Source organism: Hippichthys cyanospilos, chromosome 7, assembly GCF_059441005.1.
Source record: "Hippichthys cyanospilos isolate Australia breed blue-spotted pipefish chromosome 7, RoL_Hcya_1.0, whole genome shotgun sequence".
Classification (NCBI taxonomy): Eukaryota; Metazoa; Chordata; class Actinopteri; order Syngnathiformes; family Syngnathidae; genus Hippichthys; species Hippichthys cyanospilos.
In genome coordinates this window covers 12,826,078-12,840,667 of record NC_142375.1, presented here as the reverse complement: position 1 = coordinate 12,840,667, position 14,590 = coordinate 12,826,078, and the positions used below count along the sequence as shown (strand labels likewise).

Below are 14,590 nucleotides of genomic sequence, written 5' to 3'. Positions count from 1 at the left end.
GTGCGTAACCCGCGCAGCATTAGCCGAGACGCAAGCAGGCGGAGGTTTACTGCTGCAGTGCAGCCCCGCCCCTACCGGCGTTGCTGTACCACTGTCCGTCTCTCCATCAACGAGGGAGGAAGGGAGGGAGGGGGGTCCACTCCTCTTATTTTAATCCGGCGCGAAGAAATGCTGTCTTTACAACAGCGAATCGATTTTGGGGGTACAAAAAGACATGTTTAAAATGGATCGGATTAGTCAAAGATGGGGACTTTAGGGCAACACTTTACAGGGGCGGAGCTACGTCGTGGCCAGGGGTCGCGCGCCACCCTTGGTCACACTATGGACAAAACTTACACCTGAGGGGAAAAAAAATAATATTTTTGATTTTTCTGCTACTTTCGACATTGTGCTTGGACCTCTTGATACTCTGCCAAGATTACATATGATATACTTTGTTGATTAATTTCGACAATTATGAGTTTCACATTTTGAAGCGTGAGCAGGCTTTCCACACACCCAACTCTTTGTTTTCATCCTGTCCAGAAGTCAATTTTCCACAATAAATATTCCTTTCCAAAAAAACATTCACGTGGCCTACTTTTTCACATCCCTTTAGGTTATGAGAAAGTAGCTTAAGAACTAATAGAGATAAAGCATACTCCTTTAAATTGTCATCATTCATTTAATTTCAACAAAATGATCAAATCCAAACCCTGAAAATGTCAAACAACATTTAGGTCAAATGAATAGAGAAAGTGTGCAATACACGGAATACTATTTAATATATTGCACACTTTCTGTTTTCTTGTGACCCAAATGTTATTGTTGTTGTTGGATTCACAACATTGTGTGACATTGTGCATTCCCACTGGTAAACAGTCTGCTGTGACCTCTATACAAACTTTGGCCCAGGAAAAATATACCAATTATACCAAAAAAAAAAAAAAAGACTGATCAGTCTTCTGGTGGAGGAAGCTGCTTTCAGGTCTTTATTGCCACAGCAGACACTAATTGCAAATGGATTTGAAGTTATAGTTTTTAATATTTTAAAATGTTGAGTTTCCAAAGTGTCTTTTTTGATTGACAATAGAGGTGATGGTTGAAGCGTGGAATTCATTCAAAGTAAAATCACAACTGCATGATACACACACAAAAAAAAAACCCATCAAATGAACACAAGTATAATCGTAAATTAAGACATATTTTAAAATGTGCTTATTCAACATATACTGTATTTTTTCTATCAATAGATATGTATAAAAAACAAACTGTACGGTGCAAAAAATAAATGAAAAAGTAAGAACGAATGATCGAATGTTAGAATTAATAAATAAATACATAAATAAATACACTTGCCAGATCAACTGTTATTAATCACTATCCTAGCAATTCAATACCGACATTAGTCTTCCCATTTTGTCCATGAAACATTAATTGTGTAAGGGCACACAACTTAATGACCCTTGCAGCAGCAACAAAAAGTAGTAACAAAATAAAGGGAAAACGTTCAATAGTGTAAATGCATTGATAAAATAATGTTTATTGTAAATTTAGTAGAGTAAATTGAATACATGTAAAATATGAGAGCTCGTGTAACCTTAACCCTTCAAAATGTATGCGGTATGCTAGTGCCTGCAAGACAAAATTGTGGGCATATATTTTAGACGCCATTCTTCAGTTCCAAATTCTCGCGAGACGGGAGCAGTTGTTGGATTTGAAAACAGGCGGCAGTGTTATCCTGTATTCACGAGCAAGCCGGAAAGGTAAATTAACTTTGAGTGAAAAAAAACCTGAAACTACACATTTGATTATTTCAATTTGTCCGTAAACATTTCACAGCGTCTCATTGGCGTGAGCGTATTTATACACAGATGGGCTGCGTTGATTTTCTCAGGGGTTTTTGCGAGGTGTGGCTTTGCTGCTTTTGCTAACGATACTCGAGAGACAAAATACTCACTGGGGACGAACTGACAAAAGGGTATACACACAACAATTGAACTCTTGCTGTTGTCGATCTTTGTCGAAGGAAAATATGGCCGCGGACAACGAAACTGACGTCAAAGAAGTGTTTCAGTGTGCCCAGAAGGGCCACAGCAACAAGGCGAAACTAGTGGCGAACCTGAAGAACCGCTACAACAAAGTGAGCAACCATTTGACAATTTGCTGCTGTCTGTTCTGGTCATTGCCTCTCATCTCTCTCTCTGTTTCTTTTAGCTGGAGGACAAGACTATATTCCACGAAGAGTTTCTCAGCTGCCTGAAACATGCTATGATTGTGTACAAGCGCGAGCCCCCTGTTGAAAATGTTATTGAATTTGCGGCGAAATTCGCCACAAGTTTTCAAGCGCCACCTAAAGGCGATGAAGAGGAAAAGGAGGAAGATGAAGACGTGGAGGACGATCATCCCTTTTTGACTTTTCTTTTCAACTTCTTGCTGGAGGTAGGTATACTATGTTTAACCGTCTTGTTGTTTATGTTTCTTAAACAGCAATTATCATTGGCCATTGTAACTTGCTCTAATGTTTTAATGATCAGAAACAACAGATAATGCCATGCAGTTTTCCAACTTAAAACATTTGAAAATGATAACGGGAGGCCAGTAGTTTGATCTATAATGTTTCCCCATCATGCTTGTTTGTCTCTTGTTTGACATTATCTTTTGTATATTCTCTCAGTCGCACAAGGCGAACAGCCATGCAGTGCGCTTCCGTGTGTGCCAGCTCATTAACAAGCTGCTCGGCAGCATGGCAGAGAACGCTCAGATCGACGACGACCTCTTCGATCGCATCCATCAAGCTATGCTGGTCCGTGTCACTGACAAGTTTCCCAATGTGCGCATCCAGGCTGCCTTGGCCATGACCCGACTGCAGCAGCCAAGCGATCCTGATTGTCCCTCCATCAATGGTGTGTGTTCCCTGAGGAGCTTACCCATAGAAAATTCTTAATGATATTTCAAAGACAAAGACACCTCATCTAGCTTCTCTTCACAAAGCAACAGTGCGTCCTCTTTGAGGCCCTCCCAAATGGTCAAGCTTCTGAAACTCACTCTGAATGAGAGCCCAGACACACTGCAAAAAAGAAAACATTTTGACAGACCATTACAGAGTCTGCAATACTGCAAACGCTGCATCCATCGATCGCCAGCTCAGTACTTCCTGCACTCTTGAATTAAGAACAAAGATTGTCAAGCTACTCTTGTGCAGGATATCATCCACAAACTGGAGTGGGAATTCTTTTTTTTTTTTTCTTTTGAGAACCATTGCCTCAGAATAATCAAACCCACCTCCTCAGTTATGAGAAAAATGCCCGCCTCCAAAATTCAAACTGTACCACTACTGACCATATACTAAAGCCGCCCAACCTCCTTGAACCAGGAATTAGCCTGGTAACTGACAAATGATCAAAGACAAATACAACATTTAAGTTATATGTGGCCGTTACATAGGTGAAAGAACAAATCAATGCCCTTTGTCCAATACTGCTTATCATAATATTCGTATTCCTTCCTCTTTTCAGCTTTCATGCTTATTCTGGAAAATGACACCAATGCTGAGGTGCGCCGGGCTGTCCTCTCTTGCATTGCCTTGTCTCCCCGCACCCTCCCATGCGTACTCAAGCGCACCCGTGATGTGAAGGAAAATGTCCGCAAACTGGCCTACCAGGTAGCCATCCCTTTCACTTGTGTTTGTTTCAGTGTTTGGATACGTTCTAAAGTAATTTTATTCGTTTTAAAGGTTCTGGCTGATAAGGTTCACATCAGAGCTCTGTCCATTGCACAGAGAGTGAGCGTGCTGGAGCAGGGACTCCACGACACATCAGGTAAAAATGCTTTTGGCCTACTATTGTCATTTCAGTTTCATCAAAACAAGGCGTTAAAATGATTGCTGGCATATATTTTAGAAGGAGTAAAAGAGGTGGTGCATTCCCGTTTACTGCCTGCCTGGCTTCTTTGGCTGGATGGAAATGTTGTGGAGCTTCTCCACAGGCTTGATGTGGAAAATTGTGCCCAAATAGCTTTGGACATGCTTAATGCTATTTTCAAAGGCATGAACAATGATGAGCTTTTGCAGAACAGAATACAGTTGGACAACAGGTATAATTGTCAAGTTAATTTCTGCCTTTTGAGTTGGTGAACCATGACTGAATGTGTGTGTGTATTTGAACAGAAAACTGATCCCAATTGAGTCACTGACTTGCGAGAATGTGCTTTATTGGCGAGCTTTATGCAAGTTCATCAAGGAAAAAGGTGATGAGGGCGACGAAATGTTGGAGCAGGTCCTGCCGGATGCTGACACTTTTGCCAACTACCTTTACGGGTATGAGAAATCGTGCATGCATATAATACACGTCAATAGAGAAAGCAATAACATAAAATGGTTAAATGGTTTGATTTATTTAAAAAAAAATAACAAATCTGTCAAATGTCCAGACTACAATAATGTGTACACTGAAAAAAAAACATTCAACACCAAAACAACAGACCTCATAAAACCGGGATATTCTCACATATGCCTTGTTGTCCAAGCAGTAATACTTGCATATATGGCTGTAAGAGAGACAATAATAGTATAGCAACTTTCCTGAAAGAAATTAGATTTGGAGAGTACAGTATTTGTATGAATGTAAATGAAATATTTTTTAATGTAATCTTCTCGTGCTATTTGCCTACTCACTATGGACCAGGTGTTGGCGGTTGCACTCATTGCTGTTTTGTAACTGTCATGTCTGACACGGCACAGGTATTTGAAGGCAGTTCCGGTGCTGTTAGAAGAGCAGAGAGCGGACTTGAACCAGCTGGAGATGGTTATGACCAAGGATTTTATCTCCCAGCAACTCATCCATCTCATTGGCTGCCTGGACACCCACGAGGAGGGTGGCAGGTAAGAGAGACGCCTCGGCTGCATGGTGCATTTTGTCTTTGTGCGAATCCGTTTGAAAGATGCCGTTACGAGACTAATATCAGTGCTTTTTTTCAGGAAGCGTGTTCTGGCTGTACTGAAAGAGTTGTTGGCTCTGCCGCAGACACCTTCCTCATTGGTCTGCCTACTCACTGAGAAGCTCCTTACACTCGTGCCTGACGACCAGCGACGCATTCAAACCGTGAGATACGATTCTGTCATACATTTCATCCACACTTATGACAACGCCGTGAATAATAAAGTCAAACATGTTTGTTAGGATACACAACGTTTACCAGTGGAATGAAATGTTGAGTCATTCGCACCTTTTTTCAGAACACTGATTTAGGTTTAGCATGTTGACTTTTTAAGGATATTACTTGATCACAACATAGTTGAATGGGTGATTGTCATCAATTTGAGTTATTTTTTTCAGAATTATTTAAATTTTATGTTTTTTAAAAATCTTTTTATTTTTTTGTTTTATTTAGCAGTCTTACACATTATACCTGAATTCTTTCACAATTGACTTAGTTGCAAATAGACTGGAGCGAGTCCCTTGTTTCCAAGTTACTGACTTTATTGCATTATTTTATTTTTTTTTTATCTGTAGCAACCTAAAAAAAAAACTTGACTTGCAGTTTATTTCTCGCAATGAAATGCACAACACAAGGGAAATCATTTTCACCGGAATTTAGTGAACCGTTCATAGGAAAAAGACTGAGAGCTCTCTCAGGAGAGGGTATTCCAATTTTATGAGGCAACAGACATCGGCCCAGTAAAACAGTTTGAAAGCACTTTTTAGTCAATATCATTGAACATTTTCAATGTTTATTAAGATTCAGGTATATGTTGTTTTGTCAAATGGGTAAAAGAAAAAAAATGTTCATCTAATTAAAGGTTTAATTTTTCAGTGGAGAGATGATTAAGGTTACTGTAATTTTAATTTTTTTTAATTTTTTTTTTTTTAATTTTTTTTTATGTTATGCCATATTGCCCAACCCTACAGCAACCTGATTTCTGGTAAAAAAAAAAAAAAATGAAACTCATAATACTGTACAACCAAAACTGTCTAACACTTATCATGATGTGATGTCTCACACTAAATGAATTTAAATTTGATTACTTGACTACAGGTGGCAGAAATAATCTCAGATGTGCGGGCGCCAATCATGGAAGGAAGTCAACCGGTGAACGAGAACGCCAGCCGTCGCCAGCAAGTTCAGGTGGGAACATCCTAACAATCCTCCTCCAAATGTTCTCTCTCTCCATCCAGCAGATGGCTCTTATTTATTTGAGCAGGGAAAGTGTGTCTGACTGATTAAAGTTGGAAATACTTTGTATGCAGAGCTGTTCTCCATCTGCTTGAATAAATAAAAAAATCGTGTTTTTTTTCCCTCCCTTTTCCCAACAGTGAGAGCCCCTCAAGATTTACACTCCTTCTTTGCCTCTTACTCTCAATGAATATCCTCCACTCCCATCTGCTACATCCACCTGTTCCTCCTCGCTTGGTTCTCAACCTTTTTTGTCTTGTGTACCCCTCATACATTGAGTGCCACCTAACTCTTACGTGCTGATGAGTCTCCAAAAGTAGAAGATAACACAGCTGATCATTTTATTTGAATCTGTTTATCTCATGCCATTATTTTCATTTGCAGGCATTACCTTTTAAATCCAATTTAACATAAGTTAAGTTAAGCTAAGTTGCCTCAAAAATGAATATTACTGTAAAAAAATATGAAAGCAAAGTAAATAAGGCTTTTTGTGCATATCTCATAAAATTTACCAGAAATAATGGAGGTCATCTGAATGCATTCCTTCAAAACAGGCATTTAAACTTTAATTTTCAGGGACAAAACACTTGTCTCGCTAGGGAAGCAAGTTGTACTGTAATTATTTTATTGATGGACTTATGAAATAACAGAGAATATTTAAATAAAAAATATATATACTCATAAATCTCCATGTATCACACCACCCGCAATATGCTTGGAAACACTGTTATAGGAAGTACAGTCTCTAGACAGCAGCAGCCTGCCCCGAGCCTCAGCTGCTGCTGCTGCTACTGTTGTTGTTGTTGTTATTGCTGCGTTGCTTTGGCTCTTGGCAAGAATCCTCCAGAGTGCTTTTAGCAAAGGAATAACCCTCCTCCTCCCCTTGCTTCTCTGTCTTCCGTTTAGCTAGCGGAGGTAAAGGTGCGAATCATGGAGGCTAAACAAGCCCTGGAGGAGTGCATTGCTGCACAGGACTTCAGTCGCGCCGCCGAGTTGAAGGAGTCCATCACAGAGCAGGAGGACCAGCGCAACAAGATCCTTCAAGAGATTGCAGCGAGCGCCCAGCCAGCCGACAATGAGATCCGCACTGAGAAGGTGCTTGATCTGTGTGCTACCTAGGGTGTGACTATCGAATACTCTTTGTTGTACTGCACATAGCAGTACATTAAGTTATTGTTGGTAGTGCCTTTTTGAGGTCAAACTTTTTTTTTTCAAGTAGATGTGTGTTCATGGTGTCTTTCTCCAAGAGGCCACTATCAAAATACATGTAGGAAAAAAACGTACTAACCCGTTCAAGAGCTGTTTTGTTTGTGTTGTTGGTTAGAATGACCCAGAGACTCTGTTGAGATGTCTGACAATGTGTGCTGAGCAGCTCAAGCAGATGAATATCAAGACCCGAGTCAGCCCAACAATAAGCGCCTTAATGTCCTCGCTGGTATGGACGTACCATTTCACCTATACTGTACAGTAATTTCCGTTCATGATGTCAGCATTGCTAGTTATTAGTTTTTATACATTGCTTTTATTTTTATACATGGTGACATAAGTGGCTTTGATTAGTTTTATACTGTAGGTTGCTGGTTGAACCTGCTTCTTTACCCTATCAGATCCTGCCCAGCATTGCAAGTGCTCATCCCACTGTCCGCAGTATGGCTGTGGTTTGTCTGGGTATTTGTGCTCTACACAGCAAAGAGCTTGCCAACACCCACATGGTCCTTCTGCTACAGGTAATGTTATGCACGCTCTTAAAGGGGCTGTATCATGGTCCTTCAATGTTTTGGAGCTTTTGACCGTATCACAATGCAAATTACTCACCATAAACACCTCAAAGTGTTTTTTTCTTACGTTGACCAATCTCTGAAAATTGCTGCATTCAGCACCAGCCCCATTAGATCTTAGAAAACATTGGGTCTTTGCCTTGTCTTCATGGTGACATCACTAACTGAGGAACCCTCTCAGACCGCCCCCGATACTGCACTGGTACCACCCCCGCAGACTAAACACACACACACAGACTGTCATAGCAATCGACGCCGAACTTTGATGATGTCGGGTTAGCCTTTAAAGGAATCAACTGTTCCCTGATGGATATATAGTTACAAAAAAGTAATATTTCATAAGCTAATAAATCGCCCATATGCCAAGGTATGATTTCATCAGCTACACTGTATGCCTGTATTTACCAGTAAAACTTAAAATATCTGACTAGAGCACTAGAAAACCATCTACATGAATCAGAAGCAAATTGTCACTAATCAATTGATAGCCACCTCTGCAAATGATGTTCATCATTTTTAACAAAGGTTGCTAACCTCTTCTGCGCACTACAAAACTTAGACAGACACAATAAAATTAGCCAAATAGGGATGTTTTTTTTTCTTTTTTTCAAAAGGTGAATGAGGATGCTTCAAATATTGGATGACTTGTAAGTCAAGGTTTCCATTTGTAACTCCATTTGAGCTGATAAATAGCAGCTCTTTTGTCCCAGCTACAATGTAGCAACTTTGCTGAAAATCTGTTAAAACAGGCTACCCAAAAGTCCATGATGTGCTGTTGGCAATACAAGTGCATTTCCTCGTTTTAGATCGCTCAGCTAGACGAGGTCAAGATTCGCATCAGCGCTCTGCGAGCAGTCATCGACCTGCTGCTGCTGTTCGGCTTCAAGCTGCTCTCAGAAACTGGTAGCGGTCAGAAGACGCAGCTGCCGGGATCACCGGACCGAGAGGAGGAGGAAGTAGCGGCAGAGGCTGAAGTGAAGGGGGAGGACACCGCTCAGAGCATTTTAGTGATGCTGTCAGAGCTCCTGGACAATGAGGTCAGTGTGCACACATGTGAGAACTTTCACTATTCTTCTGACAAATCCTAACACGAAAAGGAGAGTATCGTTAAGGAAATGAGCTGTTTAGTGGTTCTGTACACAGCCTATTTTGAGTAATTTACTCAGCTTTTGTCTGTAATAATACAACAAGTCATCATTAAAGCAAATACTATTCATTTATCGTTAAAATAATTATAAACAACTAGTAAGTAGCCCACATTTTTGATAACATAAACAAACAGCCTTTGCTTGAGATTTATGATAGGCATTGATTGATACACCTTTTTAAACAGCAAATTATTGTGACGTGATTTATGAGTAAACAGACACATGAGCTCAATCAGTATAGTGTCAGCAGTCTCTTCTTTTAAGTGTTCTCTTATTGTCATTAGGCCTGTACAAGTACAAGGCAACACAACTTCGCTTAACAGGGACAAACCATCCAAGAAGCATAGTAAGAAAATGACTAGTATGGTTACAGAACAGAAAGGCCTGTCGGTACTCTTAGAAGTGTCCGAATGGTTAGATGAGAAAAGAACACTTGAGAGATGAGGCCATCTCCTCAGTGCGACCCATAGTATCAGCCAAAACACAGAGCATGCCACATAGATCGTACGTCACCACAAATCAGGTGGTATATATACACAGCAATAAACATTATGTGATACTGCACTTTTCTGCACATACTAATGGTGAAAGTAAAGGAAATCGTGAAGTGTATTTAACTGTCAAAGTACAAGTGTGTTAAATCTGTGGAATTTTGCACAGAACACCTGTTCCTCACACATATTGATTGTCACACATACACTACAGGTGTCGGAATTGCGCACAGAGGCGGCTGAGGGCCTGGCCAAACTGATGTACACAGGACGTATGAGCAGTGCCAAGATCCTGTCGCGACTGGTTCTGCTGTGGTACAACCCGGTCACTGAGGACGACGTCCGTCTCAGACACGGCCTGGGTGTATTTTTCCAGCTCTATGCTCGCGAGAGCAGGTCTGGAAAGGAACACCATCCCTTGTGCTTGTACAGCGGGAGCTCAGTTTTCCTATGTTCTAGTTTTTGTATAATTTGTACGAAAACGTCCCGAATTTTGAACACCCAACGCCCGTGTGTAAAAGCAGTTTCAGTTTAACAAGTTGATTAAATACCTCATGGGTGGCAGTCGCTGGCTGATGGCAGACTGGTTAGCATGTTTGCCTCACAGTTTAGTGGTCCCGCGTTCAATTCCAGCTCTGGCCTTCCTGTGTTGAGTTTGCATGTTCTCCCTGTGCTCGCTTGTGTCTTCTCTGGGCACTCCTGGCACATTCCAAAAACAATCATGTTAGGTACAGTATACTGGACATCAAATTGCTCTTAGGTGTGACTGTGAATGTGAATGGTCATTTGTCTCTTTGTGCCCTGCGAGTGGCTGGCAACCAGTCCAGGGTGTCCTCCGCCTACTGCTCGATGATGACTGGGATAGGCTCCAGCAAGCCAGCGACCCTAGTAAGGATACGTGGCTAAAGAAAAAGAATGGATGCATGGCAATTAGCAACAGGAGCTGAAGAATAATCACGAAGCCTGAGCTCCCTCTCTTGTTATTATCATTACTGAAATTATACATCAGTTCTTATTACTGCACTTTGTTTGTGGATTAGGGCCCACCAAGAAGTTATAGAGGAGAGCTTCCTTCCAACTGTGCGCACACTTATGAATGCCCCTGACACTTCGCCATTGGCCGAAGTAGACGTTAACAATGTGGTGGAGCTCTTTGTGGAACTGACCCGTCCAAGTGTCCTTGTGAGTCCTCCTGCTAACTCCGAGGTTAGTAACCACTCTCACTTAACGCAAATTTCCACATTTACACACTAGAGTAGAAAAGAAAATCCAAAGAGAAATATGGATTGGATGAGATATTTTATAATGCCAGATCTCACGAGATTAAAACGCCACAAGATTTCTCGTCCTTGCGCAGCACAAAATCTTTTTTTTTTTTTTTTTTTTTTAATTTTGCTTGTTGGACCACACAAGTTCAATGGAATATGCAGGAGAATGCACTGGATGGCAGTAAAACATAACACCAAATGTGGTGAGAAGGCCATCCAATGCTTCAAAACAAATCTTATCATACAAAATAATGTATGAACACAAACACCTTGGAATGCGTTTTTTTTTTTTTAAGTTTCCCAGAAGCTTGTCATGGCTGTCACTCAACTTTTTACTGCACAAACTTCCTTCTTTCCAGAGTGACCAATTCAGGGCACTAAAAACAACTTAAATACGCTGACGTTTTATTGTGGTGTCTTTTGCCAGTATATAGAGCAATGTCTAAAGCATAAATTAATGATGTCACTTGTCATTGAAGCAAAAAATAAATAAATAAATAAATAAAACAACACAATCAGAATGAAAAAACCTGTCCAACATCTCACAGTTTTTAATTAAGTTAAAAAAAAGTCAAAAAATCTAAAATTAGGCCATTGATTATTAAGTGGAAATCTGTTACTTGGTCTTCTGTATTTATAAAGGTATTTATAAAGGGAAAAAAAAGCTGATCAATGTTACAGGGTTTTTAATAATGCAAATATTCCAGGGTGGAGGTGAGGTGAATTAGATAAGGACAGGCATTATCGGGAATTTTTGTTTTTTTTCCCCCCATAATTAATAAACATTTTCAACACTTTTGCAAATTGGAAAATTGGAATTAATGTAAAATTATCAAATAAAACATTTTGTTTCAAAGAATTGTTATTGCTTTCGCTGATCCTTGAATGCAAGTCTCCTATAGGGAAAAAAAGCCAGTGAAAAAGGAAAGGCTTTGCTTTCCTCTGAAGCGTCTGTCTGTAATGCACTGCAGTTCGATGACAGAACGGACTTGCGTGTTTGCGTGGCTATAGGAAGTAAGCGTCCACGACTACTTGGCGGTACGCATGTGTGGCGAGATGCTGCGGGACCCGACGGCCCCCGAGGTGCGTTTCTACACCAAGACCCTGAACTGCCTGGAGCTGAGCCGGGACGAGACGGTCAAGAAGGATCTGCTGTCCCTTTTGCAGCAACTCGTCCAGGTACCCCACATCTGCAGTGTACCAAAGCATCTTGTGCGTTGGCGCCGTTGACTTATGACTTGTGACCCGTATTACTCGTCAGGTGGTGAAGGACCGCGTCTGTCTCCGCGCTTTGGAGAAGATGATTTCTCGACTGGCCGATTCAAACGAGCAAGCCCAGCTCCTCAACGCATCCGCCCTGCAGCCGCTGGATGTCAACGCGGATGGTACAACTTGCAAATGCAAACATTTTGTTTTCGCTATTTGTACACTTTTATGACAACTCTTCTTGTAAGAGGATTATGCTGTTATGACCTTCATGTAGATAAGCGGATTTAAAAAAAAAAAAAAAGCCTTAGCACACAGCAAAGCGGACGGGCACGTTGAACTCTAGGGAATAACAATGTTGTTTTTATAGAATCTGTAGCAGAGGAGGCATCAAAGTCAGCCAAGAGAAGCAAAAGAGGTAATACAGCCTGTCATTTCACATCGGAAAAACTTTCTTCTACTCAGCAGCGAGGTAACATGAGCGTGTTGTGCAGGTCAAAGGAAGGCCTCCACAGCCAAAGGAGGCAGAAAACCAAGCAAGAGGGCAGAGTCTTCCGAGGAGAGGTGAAATTACTACCATATTTTCCAGACTATAAGCCGCAGCAGCAAAAATTTAGCAAAAAAACTTTTTTTTTGTCATGGATAAGCCTCAGGTCAAAACATTTGATCTTTATGCAGGAAGATGGTATATAGATTTTTTTTTTTTTTAATTCTTCATCAGACTGAACATGCCTGCATGTTTAGCACCAATATATTCCCGAAAATAGATAGATGGATGGATATGTTCAACATAACACCGACAGAAAACATCAGTTAAATGCAGTTCAAACTCAAAATCAATACTTGCATAGAGTCGTCTTCTGTCTCCCTTTGTTTTATTGACCAAATATATAATGTATATAGAAACACATTGCACATAATTCATAAATACAGTGGATCCCTGGGTTACGGCGTCCCTGGCTTACGTTTTTTTCTCGTTACGATGTGGAATACTGAGTTTTTTCGTCCCGCTTTACGATTAACAACAACAACTGTCAACCTGTGGGTTTGTTTATTTGTTGTTTTATCTCCCTTTTGAGGCATTTTTAAGTAATTGCTCTTATTTTCTGTTGGCATCAATCTGCCTCCGCTGCAACGCGGCTCTACAATGCTGGCCTCCTATTGGTTTGCGTCTCGACTCCCTAAGATACTGGTCTACTATTGGTCAGCGTGATGGTGTCACGAAGATGATGGTCGGCGCACAGGGTCACAAAGATGGCTGCCTAAAGACTCGATCTCGTATGAGAGTGCTTTCAATATCGTATTTATTATGCATTTTAGTGCTTAATTCAAACTTGATTTGGTTATCCATGAGTCCCAAGATTGCTAGTGATGTTAAAGAGAGAAGTAAGAAGATGATTTATATGGAAACAAAGCTGGAGATAATCAAGAAATTCAAAGCCTAGCCTAGGCTACTCTTACATAACAAGCGTCGACTCAAAGGTAAATGAATCCTTTAAATATTTTTTTTATTTATGATATTTAATTGTATGCATGTATATTATATATGAGTAGCACTTACTATACTATTTTGATAGCAATTTTTAATATGTATATACCAGTTTTATGCTTTTACTTGGGGTTTTACACGCTTTAGCTACTTAACATAGGTTTGGATTGCCCACCATACAGCAAATTCGCGTTACGATCCCAACGGCTGAACGGATTCATCTCATAAACCGGGGCCCACTATACAATCATCCATCCATCCATTTTCCAGAGCCGCTTATCCCCACAAGGATAAATATATAAATACAATTTTATATACTGTATATCAAATTTGTCACATTTATACAAGATATTCAATTTAGACATCATTTTTTAAGCTCTTTTTGAGCATAGCCAGTGATACACATCTTTTCAGTTCTATTTTGTAGTTGTTCCATTAAGTGACACATTTAACAGATACACATATTTGCTTTTAATTGCCCCCGGTGGCAGGGAAAAAAACTGTGGCTAAGGCACACTGGACTATAGACCGTAAGGCTCAACTCATGACAAAAAAGTTGCGGCTGGATAGTCCGAAAAATACGGTATATTTCTTCAAATAATATTCTCATAGGTTTTATCTCTTTTTTTTTTTTTTTTTGAAAGCAGCGATGGAGAAAATGTTCCTGACTCAGTTCCTGCAGTGCGACCTTCTCGCCGGGCCAAGATTGCAGCTATAGAGAAAACAAAACTGGATCTCAATCCCCTCCTCAACCAGGAAGCTAATTTGTCTTAAACGTGTTCTTTAAAGTTGGCTTCTGTACAAATATTTCCCCAAAATTGAGTAGGTGAGGCCACATTTTATATTCTGATCCTCTGAGCTGTCTAATGTTGATAGCATTTGCCTACTTCCAACTTTTTTCACAATAAAGGTCTGATCAGAATATATAGCCACCTGTGTTTTTTCCCCCGCAAAATCTTCAAGCTCATTCAAAAAAAAAGTTGAATATATTTATTGAATATTAGGCTTTGAATTAAGGTTATTGATTGAAAACAAAAGAATGCAGTAAGATGTCTGC

General features: G+C 40.3%; 1 protein-coding gene across 1 annotated transcript; it reads left to right on the top strand.

The window, feature by feature from the left end:
* The first annotated feature begins 1,672 nt into the window (after nucleotides 1-1,672).
* Nucleotides 1,673-14,457, top strand: ncapg (non-SMC condensin I complex, subunit G). The gene is made up of 22 exons (XM_088419634.1): nucleotides 1,673-1,745; nucleotides 2,009-2,122; nucleotides 2,197-2,421; nucleotides 2,657-2,885; nucleotides 3,498-3,643; nucleotides 3,716-3,800; nucleotides 3,882-4,074; nucleotides 4,148-4,297; nucleotides 4,721-4,861; nucleotides 4,958-5,081; nucleotides 6,016-6,105; nucleotides 7,060-7,248; nucleotides 7,478-7,588; nucleotides 7,761-7,880; nucleotides 8,738-8,968; nucleotides 9,785-9,966; nucleotides 10,611-10,776; nucleotides 11,850-12,017; nucleotides 12,100-12,223; nucleotides 12,415-12,462; nucleotides 12,539-12,608; nucleotides 14,181-14,457. The coding sequence occupies exons 2-22, from the start codon at nucleotides 2,015-2,017 to the stop codon at nucleotides 14,305-14,307; spliced, it is 3,027 nt and encodes a 1,008-aa protein (XP_088275760.1). The 5' UTR covers nucleotides 1,673-1,745; nucleotides 2,009-2,014; the 3' UTR covers nucleotides 14,308-14,457.
* The last annotated feature ends 133 nt before the right edge of the window (nucleotides 14,458-14,590 follow it).

Excerpts from the sequence above, each read along its gene's own strand:
- ncapg (XM_088419634.1), top strand. The coding sequence starts at position 2,015 with ATGGCCGCGGACAACGAAACTGACGTCAAAGAAGTGTTTCAGTGTGCC. Across the intron at positions 4,298-4,720 it reads TTTGCCAACTACCTTTACGG|GTATTTGAAGGCAGTTCCGG; the intron begins GTATGAGAAATC and ends GACACGGCACAG. Across the intron at positions 7,249-7,477 it reads ATGAGATCCGCACTGAGAAG|AATGACCCAGAGACTCTGTT; the intron begins GTGCTTGATCTG and ends GTTGTTGGTTAG.